General features: G+C 41.5%; 1 protein-coding gene across 5 annotated transcripts in view; it reads left to right on the top strand.

Annotated features, from left to right (window-relative positions):
• Nucleotides 1-16,117, top strand: part of STS (steroid sulfatase) — a 213,028-nt gene extending 196,911 nt beyond the window's left edge. For all 5 annotated transcript variants that reach the window (XM_012500957.2, XM_030806567.1, XM_030806566.1 and 2 more), the window contains one exon: nt 11,345-16,117. In XM_012500957.2, coding sequence (XP_012356411.1) covers nt 11,345-11,718 — 374 coding nt within the window. In that variant the 3' untranslated portion in view covers nt 11,719-16,117. The remainder of the gene's footprint in view (nt 1-11,344) is intronic.
• The last annotated feature ends 5,010 nt before the right edge of the window (nt 16,118-21,127 follow it).

The following is a 21,127-nucleotide window of genomic DNA, read 5'->3' on the forward strand; positions in this document are numbered from 1 at the left end:
CTATAAAAATTACTTAGGGGAACGGGGCACCAATACCATTCTTTCCCTCCATTTTCTATTCAAGTTTGTTGGAAACTTTTTTCCAACAACAAAAAAATAAAAATGAAAAAGCTTTATTTTAAAAATGACAATACTAGGAACATTTGAATGATTCTCTTCTAGCTATTGTGAAATATACAATCAATTAATGTTAACTGGTGATGGATATCCCAATTTCCCTGATTTGGTTATATGAGTGTTTCAAATGATCACAGGTACCCTGAAAATACATACATTGAATATGCATCAATAAAAAGTAAATAATTAAATAAAATTACAGCAAACAGCAATAAGATAATGGAATTCATTCCAAAGGAATGTGTTCCTTTCCAGCTTTCTGAAGGATACCTTCATTTCAAAATAAGAGCTCAGTAATGGTTTAAAATCAAAACCAGCTTACCATGATAACATAAAGAAAAATGCTCGCATGGCTATCTAGCATTTTCATTTAATTAAAAAATTAATTTTGCCTCTAAAACACACCTAATAAAAGAGAAGAAATTCTCATAACAGCCACTTATGAGTTAACAGCATCAGAAAGGCAGCACTTGGCTTTCATCATCACTAGTAATTTCGGTGAGTACTTGTCAGATGCCCTTCCTCATCTGATCCTCAGAATTAGGATCTAAAGTGTCAGAAATGAAATATCAAAGGCTGAAGCTGACCTAATGTGAGATGCAGCATTTCCAAATTTAAGCTCACCAGGAACTATCCTGTGTTTCAGCTGACCTTATAAAAGGACATATTTTCATCCTACTCTGTAACTGTTGTAGCAATTAAGAAAAAGCACATATATGTAAACCATTTCAAGGATAACTTTTAAGTCTTAGGATTTATTTTCTCTGTGAACACTTCAAATGCTGCATTGCCACAAGCTTTTAATAGTTCAGGCATGCAGCCATTATTTCACTCATGTGCCTGTGAAGCCCAGTACAAGGTACAACATTTGTACTTGTAATTGTAGCAACACAGGATGATGGTGTCCTGGGATGGACAGAATTTGCTTTGGAGATCTAGGAGAAGGAGTGATTTATGAGGTTAGAAAAGATTTCATTGAACTTTTAATTTTTTCATTAAATTTATTTTGTATCATTATCATCCAGACACATCAGTAACAGCTTAACTTCCCCTAACAGTCATTTCCAACCGTGGAAAAAAATCACCACATAAATAGATTTTGTGTTTTCCAACATAGCCTATTAAACATATATTTTCTTATGGAACTTCATATTACCTTATAGACAGTATCAGACAATATTTGAGATAAACATTCACTTTTCAACCAAAGTTGTAGTATGTCTGATCTAAGATTACACTAATATTGTGGAAGAAAAAGTCCTGGTCATTACTTTTGATAATTTGCTACAATGCAAACTTACTTCCTTATAGAAACAAAGTAAATCAAAATTGAATTTTCTTTCTTGAATACAAAAAAAAAAAAAAAAAAACACCAAAAAACTCGGTGTGGCTGAATGCTCAAATGCCCTCTTCCATCTAAGCTTGGCACCCAGCTTATTCTGATCTTTTTGCCAGAGGTCACTTCTGATCTTTTCCCCTTGCATTCTCCGTCCTACCGTTTCATTGATTTTCTGCAGTATTTTACACATCTCTTTTCCCCGACTTCAACGCGGGGCGTCTCTCAGTTCTCCTGAAATGTCTGCTATGTCTCTAACCCCCCGCCAGATTTGCTTTCACATGCTCTCAGACCTGGTGTTTTCTAAATAGACATTTTAGTTCTAACCAGGGCATGCAATATTTAGCAATTTTTTGTGTCTTCCTTTCGTATCTTCTATACAAAAATGTTTTGTAGGTGGTTATAGACGTTTCCCTTTGTTAATCTCATGTTCTTGAAATTTGTCATCTCTTTCTGTGATCATTATGTATCTTTTGAAGACATGCTTGATGACGGTAAACACTGATGTTTGTTGCATATTTACTGTCTGCCGGACAGTTTGTCAAGAACATTGTATTTGATATCTCATTTAATCTCCTGAATTAGAAGAGATTATGATTATATTAGTTTCAGATTTGGCTGTAACAGAAAACAATAAAAAAAAAAAACAGTAGTTTACATTACAGAGAAGTTTATATCTCCATCTCATGGGTGACATCCAGCGGCGAATGGTTCACAAAGTCTCTGGGGTACAGAATCTTTCAAGCGGCTTTTCCACCTCCTGTAGAATGTGACAGCTTCATCTTCATGGTGAATGATGATTGTGTCTACCCTAAACGCATACAATGGCGGGACGGATGGGAAAGATGAGAAGAAAAAAGTGCATGGCTACTACTTCCCAAGGAAGATAGTCAGACTCTTCTCAGAGGCCAGAAGTTGGTCACCTGTTCAGACCTAGCTTCACAGGAGGCTGCAAAGGAGAGTTTTGTTATGGGTGTCCATGTACCCAGAGGAACACTCAATGACTGTAGGAGGCTGGCGGATCAGCTAGCTATCTCTCCTCCCAGTGTTATTTTTCCCAATTATAGATGGGGAGACAGAGAGGTAGAAGGTCACATTATTGGCATACAGTTGCAAAGTTGATGGCCAAGTTGGGATTTGCAACCAACACCATTTGCTTTTGAGTCTGTCTCCCATTAATCGAAATGTCTTCCCCTAAGACAATATGTTTTTTTACTCACAATTGTAAATCATGATTCCTCCACCTAACCGTGTATCTGGACATCTCTGTGCCCCCATGCACTGAGTCCACGATATATCCACATCCTCTTATTCCCCAAATGTGGACATCCTTGGCATCATCAGGTCTCATACTCCTTCCACTGGCTCCATGCCTGATCCTCGTCCTCTCAGTTGCTCTCATCCCTCTCCATGAATGTTCTTTCCTGGGGGCCAAATGACTTATGCCCCCTGCACAATTCCTGATGACTGCCCATTTTTGACACCAAGCAATCCCAAAGCAAATGTACTTCCAAGCTCTCTGCCTTCCTCACTCCGTTATCTGCCGTGATCAGATAGTAATCTCCAGTGCCTCACAGTAGTCTGTTGGTCCTTCAGGCTGGAGGTGGTGCAGAGCCATTGTGTGATTTCAGGCAGGATGCTCCGGGTAGGTCCCGAGGGGACTGTGGAGTGTGTTTGGCTTATTGTCTGCTCACGCTGGATTTCATGATGACAGCTGGCTCCTCCCCTCTCTTTCCATCTCTTCCTGCTAATAACCATCATCTCCTTTTTTTTTTTTTTTAATTTATCCAACTTTTTTTTTGTTTTTGAGATGGAGTTTCGCTCTTGTCGCCCAGGCTGACATGCAATGGCACTATCTCGGCTCACTGCAAACTCCGCCTCCAGGTTCAAGTGATTCTCCTGCCCCAGCCTCCGAGTAGCTGGGATTACAGGTACCCACTACCACGCCCAGCTAGTTTTTATATTTTTAGTAGAGACGGAGTTTCACCATCTTGGCCAGGCTGGTCTTGAACTCCTGACCTCAGGTGATCCACCCATCTCGACCTCCCAAAGTGCTGGGATTACAGGTGAGGGCCACTGTGCCTGGCCCCAACAATTTTTTAATGGGCCTCTATTCTATCTAAGATACTAGGCAGTACACATTCAGGAGACGTGGGAGATACAGTCCCTGCCTTCAGAGAGGAAATAATCCAGCCAGAGAATTGGAGACCTCAAGTGTTGACTGAGTGATGAAAAGTGGTGAGAGGAACAGAGGAAAACTGGTGACTTCCAGCTGGGAATTTAGATGGGTTCATGGAGGAGAACACAGCAGGGCTTTGAAGGACAGCTAGAATATCAATATGGAGGCAAGGAAGGGAAAGTGAGGGAAGAGTCTCATATACATCATACACCCAGTTTGTTCCAGGTTATATATTTCTGTCCCTTAATATGCAAAACCCAAAGCTTAGTAAAAGGGAATATTTTGTCCTCAAATACTCAGGCATCAGTTGGGAAAGCTTGTGTTGCTCTCAAATTGCCTGGCTGTGAAGCAGATGCACCCAGCCACCAGAGCCGCTTCCTCATCCTTCTCACTGTTGTCGTATCGTGAGCTCTGGTGCTGCCAGCTGCAGGAAGCAGGCAGAACTTATCTACTGTCACTGATTATATATCAGCCAAGGGCTGAACAGTTAGGGGGTTTGTGCTATGGTAAACAGATGGCAGTGAACCTCAGGGGTCAGAAACAGAGCTTGGGGCCAAGATGCTTTTGATGAACGTGCATGTATTAAGTTAGAAGACACATGATCTATGGAGGCTCAGGTATGGACACACTGTAAAATCTTTGGGTGTAAGAAAAGATTTGAGGCATTAGTGTGGGGTGTCCGGATGAGACTAGGGTAATGTATGGAACAATTTTTTAGGTGGATCACAGGAGTAGGAGGGCACCCTGGGATGGGTTTTCAGACATCAGTTCAGTGGATGACATTGACTTTTCTGTAAACTTACTGAGGGGGCAGGCCTAGGGTTCTTTGTGGGGGGGTTCCTCACAATGGGAAAATGGAACAGTATGTGAAATGGTTCTTGAAGAACTTCAAGATGGCAATAGAGGTACATGCTGCCAAGACTGAAAACCCAAAATATCTGCGTATACATTCTATGATATATACATGCAGTCTTCCAAGCACCCAAAATAAATCTCGCCAAAACTACCAGTTGAACATCATTCATCAAGGGAAGTTTAAATCTGAGTGATACATTAAGAGTCAATGTGTTGAAGCCATGTAGATTTATTAATAGTTTTCCATGTACTTTCAGAATCCTTAGCAGAAAAAAAAATGTCTTACGACATGTATTGCAGTAGCAACAGATTGAAGGGCAGATGGAAACTGAATTGTTTCTTGCGTAAATTGGCTGCAGCTTTCTGTTCACAGCTAACTCATGTATAGTCTCTACTATAGACCCAGCCTCCTTCTGACAGCATCACATATAGGAACCAATTTTTAATCCTCAAAGCAATGCTACCAGGGAAGAACGATTATTATGAACATTTAACAGAGGAGCAGACTGGGACACAGAGAGGTGAGAGCAGCTATGCCCAGCATCACATATGTAAGAAATTGCAGAGCTCGGGATTGAACCTAAACTATTGGTGCTCAGAGCTACGCCCTTAATCAAGTCAGTGGCAGGAAAAACCTTGGCCGAAGCACCTGCCCTCTAGCTAGTGCATTCTCTCTCTCTCTTCCCCGCCCACCGCCGGCACCCCCCCGCCCCTCCCAGGGCTCCTCTGTCTATGCAAGTCTCACACAGCGTCAGGCTAAGAAAGGCAAATGCTCTTTTATAAAGACATTGCTATCGTCCTGGAACAAGGGAGTCTTCGGGCCCCTGGCACCACCCCTTCTCCATCTTATTTGTCTTGGAAGCGCACAGCAACTCTACCTGTCTCTGCTTCTTCTATACTGCCTATGGATCTTTGGTGCCTTTCCTGTCCTTTAGAGCTGTTCATTCATCCATGCAGTTTATCACCAAGCCTTGGAGACTTGTGAGGATTGTCTGTCTCCGTCCAGCTTCTGGCTCACTTTATCAAAAATAAAGTTTGTCTTATTTTATAGTTTAGCTCTCATCTGTCTCAGTCCAGCTTCTGGCTCACTTTATCAAAAATAAAGTTTGTCTTATTTTATAGTTTAGCTCTCAGAGGGTTCATGTGTAGGGAGTGGCGAATCTGTGTTATGATAACCATTAGCCCTGACATTTCAGGGGCTCAGCCCAGCAAACATTTATTCTCACTCTTGCTGTAGAACAGAGCTTGTCAACCTGGGTACTACTGACATTTGGGGCCAGATCATTCTCTGTGCTAGAGGCTGCCCTGTGCATTCTAGACTGTGGAGCAGCATCCGTGGCCTCTCCCCACCAGGTAGGTATCAGTAGCACATCTGCCCCAACGCAGCTATGACCACAAAATGTATCTTCCAACACGGCCAGAGGTACAGTGTTCAATGCCTGTCATGGTGGGAAGGTGAGGGTCTAGGAGGAGAGGGTTCTGCCATCCATTTGTCAGGGACCACCCTGACAGAGGCCCCATCATCTCGAGTGTCACCAGCAGAAGAGACAGCTCCTCTGTGCTGTGGCTGGGAAAAGACATACCACATACTGCTCACGTTTGGCCAGAATGGGCCATGCAGCCTTTCTGACTTCAAGGAAGCTGGAAGGTGTTCTGGAGCACTTGGATTACTCAGGGTTCATTGTCCCCAGGAAGGAGGTGTAGTCTTGTTTTTGTGGCCTCAGAGTTCCAGGTTGGGGGCACCTTGCTTTAGCCACTGTGGGTTAGAAGCAGGGGCCGTAAGGGCACAGTCGCGTTGTGTGATGCCTCTGAGTGTCTGTCATGCGTGCAGTGTCTTTACTTGTGCCAAACGGGCTTTCCAGACCTGGTTTTGTTTTGTCTCACATGATGGCTCTGAGACTTCTGCAAGACAGCAGTTTAAACATTCAGAGAGGCCTGGAAACGAGTGTCCCAGGGTCCGGATTGTGCCCAGCTGTGTTATGGACTGTTGTGACTGCTCTAAGTAGAGAATTCAGAATGCAAGATGTGAGAGGCTTGCATCATTATGAGAGGCCAGAAGCACTCGGGGCCCTTGGGATAAAGACAGAATGAGGCTTCAAGGACCCTTTTCAGGAGGACGTTGTTAAAATTTGTAAGCGATGTAGCATGACCCTGTTCCCGGACCAAACCAAGAGTAGGACTGCTATTTCTCACAGCCCAACAAGAAGATGCAGATGAACTGGAGAGAAAGAGAGTTTTTATTTCTGTAACCAGTTACAGAGAGAAGGCCTGGAAAATATTGCCCGGACCAACTCAAAATTACAGTTTTCTGGAGCTTATATAGACTAAGCTATAAGTCTATGTGTAAGTGTGCATTCATCTAAAGACATAAGTCATTAGCTTCTTCTAATCTATAACTAAGGTCTGAGTCCTGGAGACCTTCCTCTGGAGCCTCAGTAAATTGGCTTAATCTAGATGGGCCCAGGTGCTGGGGTGATTACCCTTCTCTTGTCTCCTGCTAAATCATGGAGGTTTGGGGAGTTCCTTCACATCTCCAGTAAACTTGTTTGTGGAGGTCTGGGGAGTTTCTTCAGACCCCCAGTAAAACTTGTTTAATCCTAAACGAGCCCTGTTAAGAATTCCTTCGTTATCATGTCATGCTTCAAAGCCCAGGAGAGGCCTGGGCAAGACTCCTGATGGGCTTTTGTTCCATTCCAGCCTTTGTATGAGGACGCTGGCTCTTTCAGCTTTTAATAGTAACCTCACCACTCAGTCGGTGCTCAAACAGATGTCATGGAGGCCTGCGTTAGTGAGACCTGGCCTGCCACAACCCGACTCCAAGACGTTAAGAGGGAGCTTGTGCTAGATACTAATATTGATTTTAAAAAATACTTCAGTACATAACGAAAGTTCTGGTTTGCGCCCTCTCTATTTTTGTTCTTGGGGAGCACATGTGCTCATTTTCGGGGCTTCCTTGCCAGGGCTCCCACTCCCCGTGGCTGAGTCGCTGTAATGCGAAGTAATAGAAATCACAGCGTCTCTTCTGTTCCAGGGTCAGAAGCCCCTGTGGTCCCCAGGCAATCCCAGGGAACCCAGAGACCTCTTTATTTCTCTTTGTTCGCAGCTTAGTTTATTTTTAACAGGATAGCTGTTTTAGCTGGCTTAGGCATCAACTTTTTCTCACTTCAATTCTATTTGCCTTTTTGTTAAATGACAATAAACTTTCTTCTCTCATGATTTGAGTGACATTGTTTAGTGGTGATTTTATATAAAAATATGTGTCACCAGATGGGTGATGATTTCCTGAGCATTTTGTTCTAGCACAGTGACATAGCAGTACTATATCATATGTCATTGATATCTTTGACCATCACTTGTGACAATTCGTTTTCTTAATTTGGGAGAGGATTTTAAAAATCTCAGTAGAATTATTGTCCTCATCACTACTTAGACTAATTAAACAAGTAAAAAAAACAAAAAAAAAAAAAAAAACAAAAAAAAACTGTCCACTTTAATTTCCCTGCATTCTTTATATCAAATTTAATCATTCCTTTCCCAGGTCATTGGATCTCAGTTATAAATGAGTCTAAGTTCCCAGTTTGGTCAAAATATTTATTGTTTTCAGTGGTGAGGGAGAAACAGTCTTTTATCAGAGCAGTTGATGATAATTTTTAAAATACAGTAGTGAAGAAACTTTTTTAAAAATTTAACATTTTTCTAGTATATGAGGATACTCAGGATGAAGTATGTTATCAAGATAATTTTGGAATACAGGACTAAATATACCTATGAAAAATAGAAGATGATGCTGGGCATGGTGGCTCATACCTGTAATCCCAGTGCTTTGGGAGGCCAAAGCAGGAGGATTGCTTGAGCCCAGGAGTTCGAGACCAGCCTGGGCAACATGGAGACACCGCATCTCTACAAAAAAATTTAAAATATAGCTCGGCATGGTGGCATACACCTGTGGTTCCAGCTACTTGGGCGGCTGAGGCAGGAGGATTGCTTGAGCCCAGGAGTTCGAGACTACAGTGAACTATGATCATACCACTGCACTCCAGCCTGAGCAATAATGCGAGACCCTGTCTCTAGAAAATACAAATCGAAAATATAAATTAAACAAAATAAGATGACTCTGCCAGGTGCCTTCTATTTGATCTAGTGACTGAGCTGTGCTCTTTATCTTTGAAATGACACCTTTGGAGATGTCAGTTGCTGGGTTCCTGGTGAATAATAGAACAAGCTTCCAAAGTCGGGATTGTTACCCTGTGAGCCACTGTACAATAAAAAGTGCAGTTCTAGTTCTCTCTTTTCAGTAAATCTAAAGTGGTCCAGAGAAACAGCACAGAGACTAAGCAATCTACCTCTTTATGAAAAGTTTTTAAAAATCCAAATGAAAGGATAAAAAGGCCAGCAACCCCAGAGCATGTTCAATAATTCTTTAGAATAATTAATTCTTACTTCTACACTTGTCTGAACTACCCAGCAACACCACTGCCATTCCCAGGCCAGGGTGCCTGCATCTCTTGACGGGGCCTGATGTCGATCTGATCTTCCAGCTCACACCTGGGGAGGATTGTGCTCTAGTAGTAATGACAGGATCATGTGAGTGGCTTTCAAAAGCAAGTGGAAAATACAGGCTCTTTACATGAATTTATTCCAGGAGCCTGTATTCTCCTGGGGTTTTAAACACACAGAGGCTTGACTCGAATGTCAAGTTCAAAACGCCCTCTAGATTTGCATCATTGGGAGCACGAGCAAGAGAGGCTTCCTGGCTCGCTTCTCTGTGTACCCACTCTCTCTCTCGGCTGACCCTGACGAAGGATTCTAAGTGGCTGCAAATGGCAGGCTCTGTCAGCCTGTCTCCAAAAAGGCTTCTGAAGAAAATTTCTCATACCCTGGAAGAAAGTGTGGGATGATACGAGTGGATGGGAAGCATCTTAAGGTTACTTGCTGCCTTTTTAAACCCTGCTGGAAATGGTAACCAAGTCCTGGAATTCTTCCTGCAGCCTGGCGTGTCTGTGTGTCAGCTTGACCTTATCTTTCTGAAGCAGGTGCACTGAGACCATGTAAAGTGCACAGATGTCATGTCCTGCTCTCGCAGAATCAGCTATGCCACAGACTGCAGGCGTCTCATTATGAATCTTCTTTAATATATTCATCTAAACGTATTCACCTTGCTTTCCCTGTCTTTCTCAGCTTTAAAAAAACCCACACACACAAAGAGGCTGACTTTTCCCATCACTAACCTTGTCCAAGGTTAGGGGAGATTTGGGGACAACACAGGCCCCAGTGACTGTTGGTTTAAACCGATTGCATTAATCAGTTTTGCATTTTGATCAGTTGATCATGAAATGCCTATAATTACAAAAGTCGCACATGCCATTTTATGCACAAATGATCAGGATGACTTACACAGGGGTGGAGGGCTTCCTAGGAGGAATGCCTCTTTGGTTTTATGTAAAAGCTATAAGGGCATTCACGTCCTGCACCTGATTCTAGTCGGTTCATGCATTTTAATTCTCTGTTTTTATCTGCTACATTTTGCCTACCCAGAAAACATGTTTAGGCCTCTCTTAGAAGGTGTTTGAGAGCAGTCAGCTCCTCTGAAAATGATAACATTGTCAGATAAGTAGGAAATGAATCAATTATTTCATAATTATTCATTTGTTTGTAAATTAGTTTTTCCTAGCAATTTCAATATTTTGGAGTTTATTGAAACACAGAACTTACATTTTAAAAACTAACCATCCTATTCTGGTGTTGATGAATTCCCCTAATTTGGAATTCCTAACAGCTTTTAAAGGTATATGTTGCATGCCATTATATTCTAATTTAAAGATTTTTAGTAAATGTATAGAGTTGAGCAATCTACTTTCAGAACATCTCCTTCATCCCCAAAAGATCATTTCCATTCCCCATTTGTAATCCCTCCTCACCATCACTTCTAGCCTCATTTAATTCTTTTTTATTTTTGTTTATTTTTGTGGGTTTGTTTTTTGTTTTGTTTTGTTTTTTTGAGACAGGGTCTTGCTCTACCACCCAGGCTGGAGTGCAGTGGCATGATCATAGCTCACTGCAGTTCCAGCTGCCTAGGCTCACACAATCCTCCTGCCTTAGCCTCTGGAGTAGCCGGGACTACAGGCACGTGCCACCACACCCAGCTTTTTTTTTTTTTTTTTTTTAATTTCTTATAGAGATGGGCTTTCACTATGTTGCCCAGGCTGGTCTCAAACCCCTACCTAGGCTCAAGTGATTCTTCCACCTCGGCCTCCCAAAGTGCTGAGATTACAGGCATGAGCCACTGCACTTGGCCCTCATTTAATTCTTTTTTTTTTTTCTTTGAGACAGAGTCTAATTCTGTCGCCCAGGCTGGAGTGCAGTGGCACAATCTCAGCTCACTGCAACCACCACCTCCCGGGTTCAAGTGATTCTTTTGCCTCAGCTTCCTGAGTGGCTGGGATTACAGGGATCTGCCACAACACCTGGCTAATTTTTGTATTTTTTAGCAGAGACGGGGTTTCACCGTGTTGGCCAGGCTGGTCTCGAACTCCTGACCTCAAGTGGTCTATCCATCTCGGCCTCCCAAAGTTCATTTAATTCTTGATTCGACATTTTGTGGACTTTCTGAAAACTGAGAAAATAAACTGTTAACCGCGGTCCTACCAAGTCTGACGCTGTTCCTGCTGGCTGTGTGTGTGTGCGTCTATGTGTGGCTTCATAGTCTCTCCTGTACATATTAACATTGTGTCTGCAGCCTTATGATATCTTCACCTTCTTAAAGCACATGGCAGCATAATTTCCACATCACTTTTTCATTTGTGGTACATACAAGGATGCTTCATACCTAATGCCATTTCCATCCTTTTAAACCACAGGCACATCCATCTGGAAGGCCTTTTTCTTCACCCCCAACTTCAACCCCGTGGGTTCCAACGGATGCTTTGCCACACATGTGTGCTTCTGTTTCGGGAGTTACGTCACCCATCACGATCCACCTTTACTCTTTGATATTTCCAGAGATCCCAGAGAGAGAAACCCATTAACTCCAGCAACCGAGCCCCGGTTTTATGAAATCCTCAAAGTCATACAGGAAGCTGCGGACAGACACACCCAGACCCTGCCAGAGGTGCCTGATCAGTTTTCATGGAACAACTTTATTTGGAAGCCCTGGCTTCAGCTGTGCTGTCCTTCCACTGGCCTGTCTTGCCAGTGTGACAGAGAAAAACAGGAAAAGAGACTGAGCCGCTAGCAGTGCCTGGGGACCAGACAGACGCATGTGGCAAAGCTCACCATCTTCACTACAAACACACGCCTGAGAGTGGCACTGGGGAAACATAACTCCATCTACACCTTGGATTTGGACTGATTCTCCATTTTATCACCTGAAGGCTTGGGCCGGAGCTCAACAGCTACTCAACTGGAGGGATGAGGGGGATAAGGTCTGTAGTATACAGAGAGGAAGATGGTAGGTTTATGCCTTCTGTGGCCAGAGTCTTGGACTCATGGAAATAGAATGAATAGAGGAGCATTCACAAGGCACACCAGTGCAAGCAGATGACAAAAAGGTGCAGAAGGCAATCTTAAAACAGAAAGGTGCAGGAGGTACCTTAACTCACCCCTCAGCAAATACCTATGTCAACAGTGTAAGTTACCATTTACTCTATAATCTGAAGTGATGCTATAACCAGCATAATAAAAAGGCAATCACATAAAAAAGAGTTTAGTCATCTAAACATAACTAACTGTAAGGTGAATGAAAGATCTTCTTTAGGAATAATAGATGATGGTAAGTTCCACTTTGGTTATTGGAAGGCAAGTCATTATTACTGGTATTAGTTAAAACACATATCAAATGCTCTTCATCATATATATAGTTATACATATACATACACATACACATACAGTATATTCTTTCCTCAAGAGGGTTAAGATGTCTAAAATAGGGACCTAGAAGCTTATCACTATTTAAGTAAATACAGTAGAAGCTCACAAATAGATTTCTTTGCACAATGATTTTTTGCAAAATTTTATAGTAATAATAATCCCAAGGCAAATCTCTCCTGAACTGCTTTCCATTCCATAATTTGTAGTATGATGCTTGGATTCCACTGTTTTCTTTGGGGAATGGAAGTTCTGAATTAAAAGCCCACTGTGGAGATGCTGTGGTTCAGGGAATCTCTTCCAACGTAATTCAGAATCATTGGCCTAGAAAGTCTCTGGTATTTGGAGGGGAACAAAAATCACTCACAAGCAATCCATGATCTATACACATAAGCATAACTTCCTTTAGTTCTAGGCAGAAGTTAGTCATCAGAGAACAATCATGTATGCAAATTTTGTGGCTGAGAAATTTCTGTGCTTCCAATCCACAATGAGATGCATGATTTTGTTTTCATCCCATTTCCCCCAAGCCCCCGTAAATGTGCAACTGATCGCATCAGGGAAAATGCGCAACTGATCGCCTAGGAGAGGGCCTCGTAGTGGCACAGCTGGAAATAGCTTCAAAGTCTAAACCACCAGCCCATCCTGAGGAAAGGCTCCTATGGAATGTAAAGTGCAATCATTTCTTCAGATATAAGACTTTCCCCAACAATGTGATTGGATTCCTTTATGCCAAAATCGAGAGAAGCTGCCATCCACCTGCTTACGTATTCATCTGTTTTGTGGACTTGTCTGACCACCTTCGACTTGCCCAGAGTTTGCTCAATTCCAAGACAGTGCCCATGAATGGAATACCTGTAACCCACACAGCGGTTTGCAGAGAATGTTAGCCATGACTTGGGCTTTCTGAAAGTTGGCTATAATTTCTCTATCCCTACCCACAACCCTGGGAAGTTGGAGCAAGAAGGGCATACTATTGGGCTGGGAGGATTCAACAGCATTTCCCCAGTTGCCCTTTAAGTTCTTCTATTTCAGACGTTAATTTCGCTTCTCTTTCTAAAAAAAAAAAGAAAAGAAAAAAAAGAAAGAAGTGACTCCTACCCCCTAACTCCAGAATTGTTGAAAGCTGAAAAGCATACAAGATTCTTCCTTTTAACATGGATTTCTCGTTCCAGGAATTGTGGGATAATCTGTATTCTTGCTTTAGAAAACATTCTTATTAGAGAGGGTACTAGCTTACTGATGATGTGTTAGGATTGCTACTGATGCTGTCATGTGGAAACTATTTAAAGGCACTATTATAAACTTATCCTATAAGATGACAATGTTTACTCAAAGTCTAACATATTCAGTGCAAGTAAGACTTTCTGAAAACACTTGATGATGTGGGAATGCTGCAGGATTAAATAACTTGAAGAGCCTTTATAGATTATATGAATGCCTATCTGTGTCTAGAACCAGTTATTTAACCTGTAAAATGTCAACAGCAAATGAAGGATGAAGTATATCTCTAGATGCAAATATATTGAGTTTAAAAGTGCCTCAAAATAATTGAGATCACATTTCAGGACATTTGGAAATCAGGTTGATTTGTGGTAACTGTAGTCATCTTAAATTTCAAACCATTTACCACCTGAAAGTTTTGATTTGAATGTAAAACAGGAAATTGGAATTCTTTTGTCCAGGAGAAACCTCGCAAAGCTTCTTTAAGGCGTAGTTTTGTTGTTTGTTTGCTCGTTTGTTGCAGAGCTGTAAGGCATGGCTGCTTGTTTACAAAGCATCTCATTCATATTACCTGTGGAGTTGTATATCCAAACCTTAGTGAGTTTTGAAGCTTTAAGCAAATTCTTTTTAAAAAATTCTTCTATTTCTAGCATTACTAGATATTAAAAGTTAAGCAAATAGATTAATGATGTATACATAGGCATCATTTCACAAGGTCAGTAATGCTGCAGGAAAAGCAAAATTGCAATCTACGTATCTATGGTACTAAGGAAGTCCTGTTTTTCAAAAATGGAAGCCCACTTCTCAGATTTTTCTGAAGGGCATACAATGAAAAGTGGAGGGGAAAAACACACACACAAAAAAAAAAGTATTTGACTTGTCACAGGAATCTGATTGCATTAAGTGAAAGGATCATTTAGAATATGTTAATGCAAAGTTAAAATAAAATTTTCCTTGGCAATTAAAAATGCTGTGCGCTAATACCCTGCTATCTATCGTGACTCAATTCAACAATGTGGGGAATGTTTACTACATTTCCAACTTGATGTCAAGCAATGGGGAATACCCAGTTCTGCAAAGATTCATCAACTTTCTTAGCTCAAGAGAGAGGCTGAGAAATGCAAAGAAGAATAAGACAGAAAATAGCTCCGACCTCCGTGATCCGAGAGCGGGAAAAGGCCTGATTATTACCCATCAGGCACACTCTCTAAGGCCTTTTTAGGGGCCTACAAAAATGTTTTAATTTATTTTATAATCAGAAGAAAAGAAAATGAACATTGGGGATTGGAAATCGTATTGGTATTTGCACCAACATAGTCATAAAATAGTATGTTAATATGTTTTTACTTTATATATTTATATATTAAAATATATTTAATATGTTTTGCATTTGTGGCCCATGACAGTCTTACTGGGCCCTGGGGAAGGGACTCTAGCCTGGTGAAGCAGCTGCTTTGCTCTACAAATACCTGGGGCAGAAATTTGATTTGAAAAATATTATTCTCTCTTCTCTTTGTTTCAACTGGATTCCTTCGGAAAACCAAACCAGTGTCAGAACAAACCCCGAAGCAGTAAGAAGTTGGAGTGAGAAGGGCATGGTATTGGGACTAGGATCGGCTCTCATTCGATTGAGCTATTCTCATAAAATGACAAAAAGTGTCCATAAAGAGGCTGCTGGCGAGTGTGTGGCCATAGGGAGCCAACATGCCCAGGAGGAAAGGTGTTGATTACATGGAGACTTCCAAAAGCTAAAGCCTTGTTGCCTTCTCTTTAATGCCTAGAGAATGGGATGTGTCATGCAAATGCTCAAAACCTCTTAAATCATAGCTGTCTGACCTCTACGGACCTCACATCCATCCGAGGCTTCATGGACAAAGATTCTCCACTTGGCCAAACTTTAGCCAAGCTCCTCAACCTTCTCCCAGGCCCAATCTGGGCACTTCCTTGTAAAATCCAGTTTTGGCAAGAAGTCTGTTAAGTCAGTTTCGCAAGAACACCTAACCCCCCCCATATCTGTTCAACCTCAGTATCTGATCAGGCTTCTCAGCCTCCACCAACCCCCAGGTGATGTCTGGTCACCTGGCCTGCCTTCAGCTAGAATCCTGTTAGGTTGGTTTAGCTGAATGCTCCTTGATGTTTCCTCTTGGTAATCTTCCATCCACTGCCCCTCACCCTGTTCCCTGTCTATAAATCCCCAGTTTTCCATGGTGTATTCAGAGCTGAGTCCAGTCTCTCTCCCCTACTACAAGTCCCCATTGCTGTGGTCCCTGTACCCATCAACATGGTCCTGAATAAAGTCTTACTGTGCTTTAATAGGTAGCATTGAAAAATTTTTTTCTTTGACATCATCCATGACAACATGAAACCTATTGGGACAGCATGACTGTGCAGGGTCTTTAGAGCTCAGCTTTCTGAGGCCCTGAGCATTCTTGGTTTTCCGACACCGTGAACCTGTTCTGTGTTGCAAGAGATCACTCAAGCCAATGTTACTTAATGCCATCTCTTTGTGTAATAGATCTGAATAAAGTAATTGTAATATACCAGTATTTTACTTTGTCGGGTATTATTTTAATGGGAGCCTTTCCAATGAAGGAAACATCAGCTTTCCTTGTTAGAGTGCAAGCAGCTTAAAAACTATCCATGTCTTTCTGAAAAGGAAACATTGCCATGTAACTATGTATCAGTTTTCTAAGAACTTCATAGGCCTTCCATATAGGAGACCCTCAAATTTGGGGGTTCATCTGAGAATGGTTCTACTCATTAAGTTCAAATCCTCTAAAGGATTTTTTGGTAAGTGTATCTTTTTTTTTTCACAGAGTCTCACTCTGTCGCCCAGGCTGGAGTGCAGTGGTGCAATGTTGGCTCACTGCAAACTCCACCTTCTGGGTTCAAGCGATTCTCCCACCTCAGCCTCCTGAGTAGCTGGGACTATAGGTGTGCACTACCACACCTGGCTAATTTTTGTATTTTTTAGTAGAAATGGGGTTTCATCATGTTGGCCAGGCTGGTCTCAAACTCCTGACCTCAGGTGATCCACCCACCCTGGCCTCCCAAAGTGCTGGGATTACAGGTGTGAGCCACTGCGCCTGGCCATGGTAAGTTTATCTTACCTGGCAAATACATCTTCAAAGTAGCAAATTGTATAATTTCTTACATATACTTTACACAATAAGCAAACACAGTCACTTTTATATTGAGGTCTGGGATATAAAATTTGCTTCACTGAGTATATGAGGATCTAAGGTTTCAAACTAAATTATACATGGGGATTGTAGTGTTTTTCTAAAGGTAAGAATGTTAATGAACATGTTTTTATAAATAGGTACTTTGAATTGCTTGTCAATATTTATACTAATTTAACAATGGATGCAAAAATAAATACACAAAGTACCATATTTACAAAGATATGCGTATTCTCCAGTGGGCAGGGCCCAATGGTTGTTACATTTGGGATAGAAACTATCTCATGATTCAAATATACAGATTCATCTCAGTGAGTGCTGAGCAAGATGATATTTTCCTATTTCCCTTATAGTAATGTTGGCACCATATGAGCCACTCGGGCCTGGCCATAAGTTTCCTGCATAATCCTCTATGGTGGGAGTCCCCACCCACAGGCCACAGACCACTACCAGTCCATGGCCTGTTAGGAACTGAGACACAAAGCAGGAAGTGAGCGGAGGGCAAGTGAGCAAAGCTTCATCTATATTTACGGCCTCTCTCCATTACTCACGTTACCACCCGAGCACCACCTGCTGTCAGATGAGCAGCCACATTAGATTCTCATAAGAGCAAGAACCCTATTGTAAACTGCACATGCGAGGGATCTAGGTTGTGCGCTCCTTATGAGAATCTTATGCCTGATGATCTGTCACTGTCTCCTGTTACCCCCAGATGGAACTGTCTAGTTGCAGGAAAACTAGCTCAGGGCTCTCACTGATCCTACATTATGGTGAGTTGTATAATTATTTTATTATATATTAGAATGTAGTAATAATAGAAATAAAGTGCACAATAAATGTAATGTATTTGAATCATCCCAAAACCATCCGCCACCCCCAGTTTGTGGAAAAATTGTCCTTTAGTCCCTGGTGCCAAAAAGTTTGGGAACTGCTGCTCTATGGATACTCTGCTTGTTGTCATTGAATACAGAAAATTGAGATAAGAGCTCAGAGGAGGGCCTAAGGGATGAACGGTAATATGTTAGTCCGTTGTCATGCTGCTAATAAAGACGTACTCAAGACTGGGTAATTTATAAAGAAAAGACGTTTAGTTGACTCACAGTTCCACAGAGCTGGGGAGGCCTCAGGAAACTTACAATCATGATGGAAGGGGAAGCAAAAATGTCCTTCTTCACATGGTGGCAGCAAGGAGAAGTGCAGAGCAAAGGGGAGGAAAAGTCCCTTATAAAACCATCAGATCTCATGAGAACTCACTATCACAAGAACAGCATGGAGGTAACCACCCCCCATGATTCAGTTACCTTTCACTGGGTCCCTCCCATGACATGTGGTGATTATGGGAACTACAATTCAAGATGAGATTTCAGTGGGGACACAGCCAAACCATATCATTCTGCCCCTGGCCCCTCCCAAATCTCATGTCCTCACATTTCAAAACACAATCATGCCTTCCCAACAGTCCCCCAAAGTCTTAACTCATTCCAGCATTAACTCAAAAGTCCACGTCCAAAGTCTCATCTGAGACAAGGAGAGTTCCTTCTGTCTATGAGCCTGTGAAATCAAAAGCAAGTTAGTTACTTCCTACATACAATGGGGATACAGACATTGGGTAAATACACACCCATTCCAAATGGGATAAATTGGTCAAAACAAAGGGGTTACCGGCCCCATACAAGTCCGAAATCCAATAGGGCAGTCATTAAATCTTAAAGCTCCAAAATCATCTCCCTTGACTCCATGTCTCACATCCAGGTTATGCTGATGCAAGAGGTGGGCTCCCATGACCTTGGGCAGCTCTGCCCCTGTGGCTTTGCAGGATACAGCCTCCCTCCTGGCTGCTTTCATGGGCTGGTGTGGAGTGTGTGTGGCTTTTCCAGGTGCACAGTGCAAGCTGCAAACATTTTATGATAGTTCTTTGGATTTCAAAAAGATGCTTTGATTTACTGGTACTGTTTTAAATAGAAGTCATGTGCATTAATTCTTTAAAGGCTATCAGCTGTGTGGAGGTGGAAGTCAGATAAACTTAAAGATAAAAATATAGTGAAGTCTACCATCAATTAATTGTGGCCCAGGATTGATTATAAGTGATTCTGCAATTCTAGTATAAATGAGTGAAAATGCAGAGTTGATTAATCTGAGCAACAAACATAATTATTACTATGATTACTAAATATTGAGGTTCTTTTTGAAATATTGCATTTTGTTTCACTGGATTCTATGAGGATAATAGATTTCAAAATATATTACACATATGGAAAGATGATGTTTTTAATGGCATTTGAAAATTTTGAATTTTCCAATGAATATGTTTTTATAATATATTATTTGAATTCCCTATAAACTTTGTCACTTTTGAAATACTTTTTAAAATAGTACCTGTGCAGTACTCTAGTAGATGCAATATTTTAGTTTTGTTGATCAGATCTTAGTCTTAGCAAAATATTAAACAATGACACAATATTTAAAGCCACACTATTTCAGCAACCTTTGAAATAATACCATGTAACTCGTGTTTAATATTTCTAATTAGTTCATGAGATTCTTGCATCTTGTGCTTTTCTTTCAAAGTCAAGTTGTAAACTATGCCGTTAATGCAAAGTGTAGGCTCTGCGTTAATATCTGAAGGCATTCTGCAGCAAGGTTTGAAAGTACCCTTGTCTGGTGCCTCTCAGGCTGATGTGCATGAAGGTGACAGGTACCATAGGAAAAGGCTGGGGAAAGTCAGAGCTTGAAATAATTCAGTAAAGGGCACTGGTGGCATTTTATCAGACAAGGGAAATGCATTGGGTCAGTAACTACTAAGGGAAAGCTGATCAGACAGGCCATCCATTAGAGCTTGTATCAGGGAGAGCTGTTCACATTGTCACATCGGGGCAGAGACAAAGTGAGCTCTGTAGCACATCCCATTGCACTGAAGGGAAGAAGAGGGCAGTGTCTGGGTCCACGTGCAGGTGTTACAGGCAGGGATATGGGTGGTAGTTGATGAGTCTCATGGATCCCAGACATGGTTCTAAATGCTTCAGTGGATTCGTCTATTTAATCTTCACTGTACATCTGTTAGATAGCTGTTATTATTGTCCTCTTACATAGAAGGATCCAGGCACAAAACAACAGTACATACGTTGCTTTATGCTTAGATTTATGGAATGCTCTTTTGGTTAATAAAAAAGGAAATGGATAGATTCATGACCTTCATATATGACTGTGCATGCTGTGTACTGCACAACTCCAGGAGGCAGCATTAACATAATCTGCAGTGGGAAGAACATTTTCTAAATTTGTGCAGTGCACAACCTGTGCCACCATATGTAGCAATATCCATTAGATAGCGATGTTGCAAAAATAGATGGATATGTAAGTAATGGACACAACTGACTACCTTGATTTTTCTAGCAAGGGACACAGAAGTACGGTTTGTAAAACCCATGGATGAATCTATGAACTAATGTATTGACATGAGGCATTCTGGAGTGAAAAAGGTAATCCGAGTGTACAGATCATTAAAATAGAGCTAAAATTCACCAAGAGTTGACGTATTGCATTGAGGGAAAAAACAGCACATGGTTTTGTGGTTATCTGTTGGTTTGCTGTTCTCTGGGCATCACCACACTGTCTGCTAAAGGTTTCCGGCCCTTCGTGAGCTGTGAGGAGACATGTCACAGGCTGCTTCAGAGCTACAGCATCTGTCACCAGCACTTTCTCAACATCCCACACAGAGGCTGCTCCCTCTGGCTGGTCTCGGAGTTAAGATGACACCAAACAGAGTCCAGATAACTTAGGAGTAATACACAGTGTGAGCAAGAAAGCAAGCTTCGTTGCTGAAGGCACTGAGATTTGGATATTTTTCCTGCAGCCTAGATACATTCATTCTGAGCAACGTATGTTACCATTCTGTTTCTGCAAAGGAATGAGTATTGCATTTTGCAAAATATTTCATTTCCCATTTTTATCCCTCAGGGAGTTTATAGCTAAAGGATCCTGGGATATTTTGGACCATGGAATATCCGAGGCTTAATCAGACTTGGAAAAATAATTCAGATAGTTGGAGGAAAGGAAAAATGAGAATGGCTTCGGGCCAGGTAAAAACAAAACAACACTAATGCTGAGATTCACTGTATCTTCAGAAATATACACATCTACTAACTTTTACCGAGTGAATCTTAGGGAGGTGAATGGCACTTCATTTGGTAACATCTTATGCCACATGGAAACTGAAGGGTTGTACAACTTCAGATCCCTTTGTTTTAACAACTATAGGAAGCCGTGCATTTTAATGTCACTTTAAATGTGTTTAAAATATTTAATCCTACTTAATTGTATGTTAAATTTTTTGACAATCCTTTTAAAGTGAAAATAATATCTAGTAGGAAC

Source organism: Nomascus leucogenys, chromosome X (genome assembly GCF_006542625.1).
Source record: "Nomascus leucogenys isolate Asia chromosome X, Asia_NLE_v1, whole genome shotgun sequence".
In the NCBI taxonomy this organism is placed as follows: Eukaryota; Metazoa; Chordata; class Mammalia; order Primates; family Hylobatidae; genus Nomascus; species Nomascus leucogenys.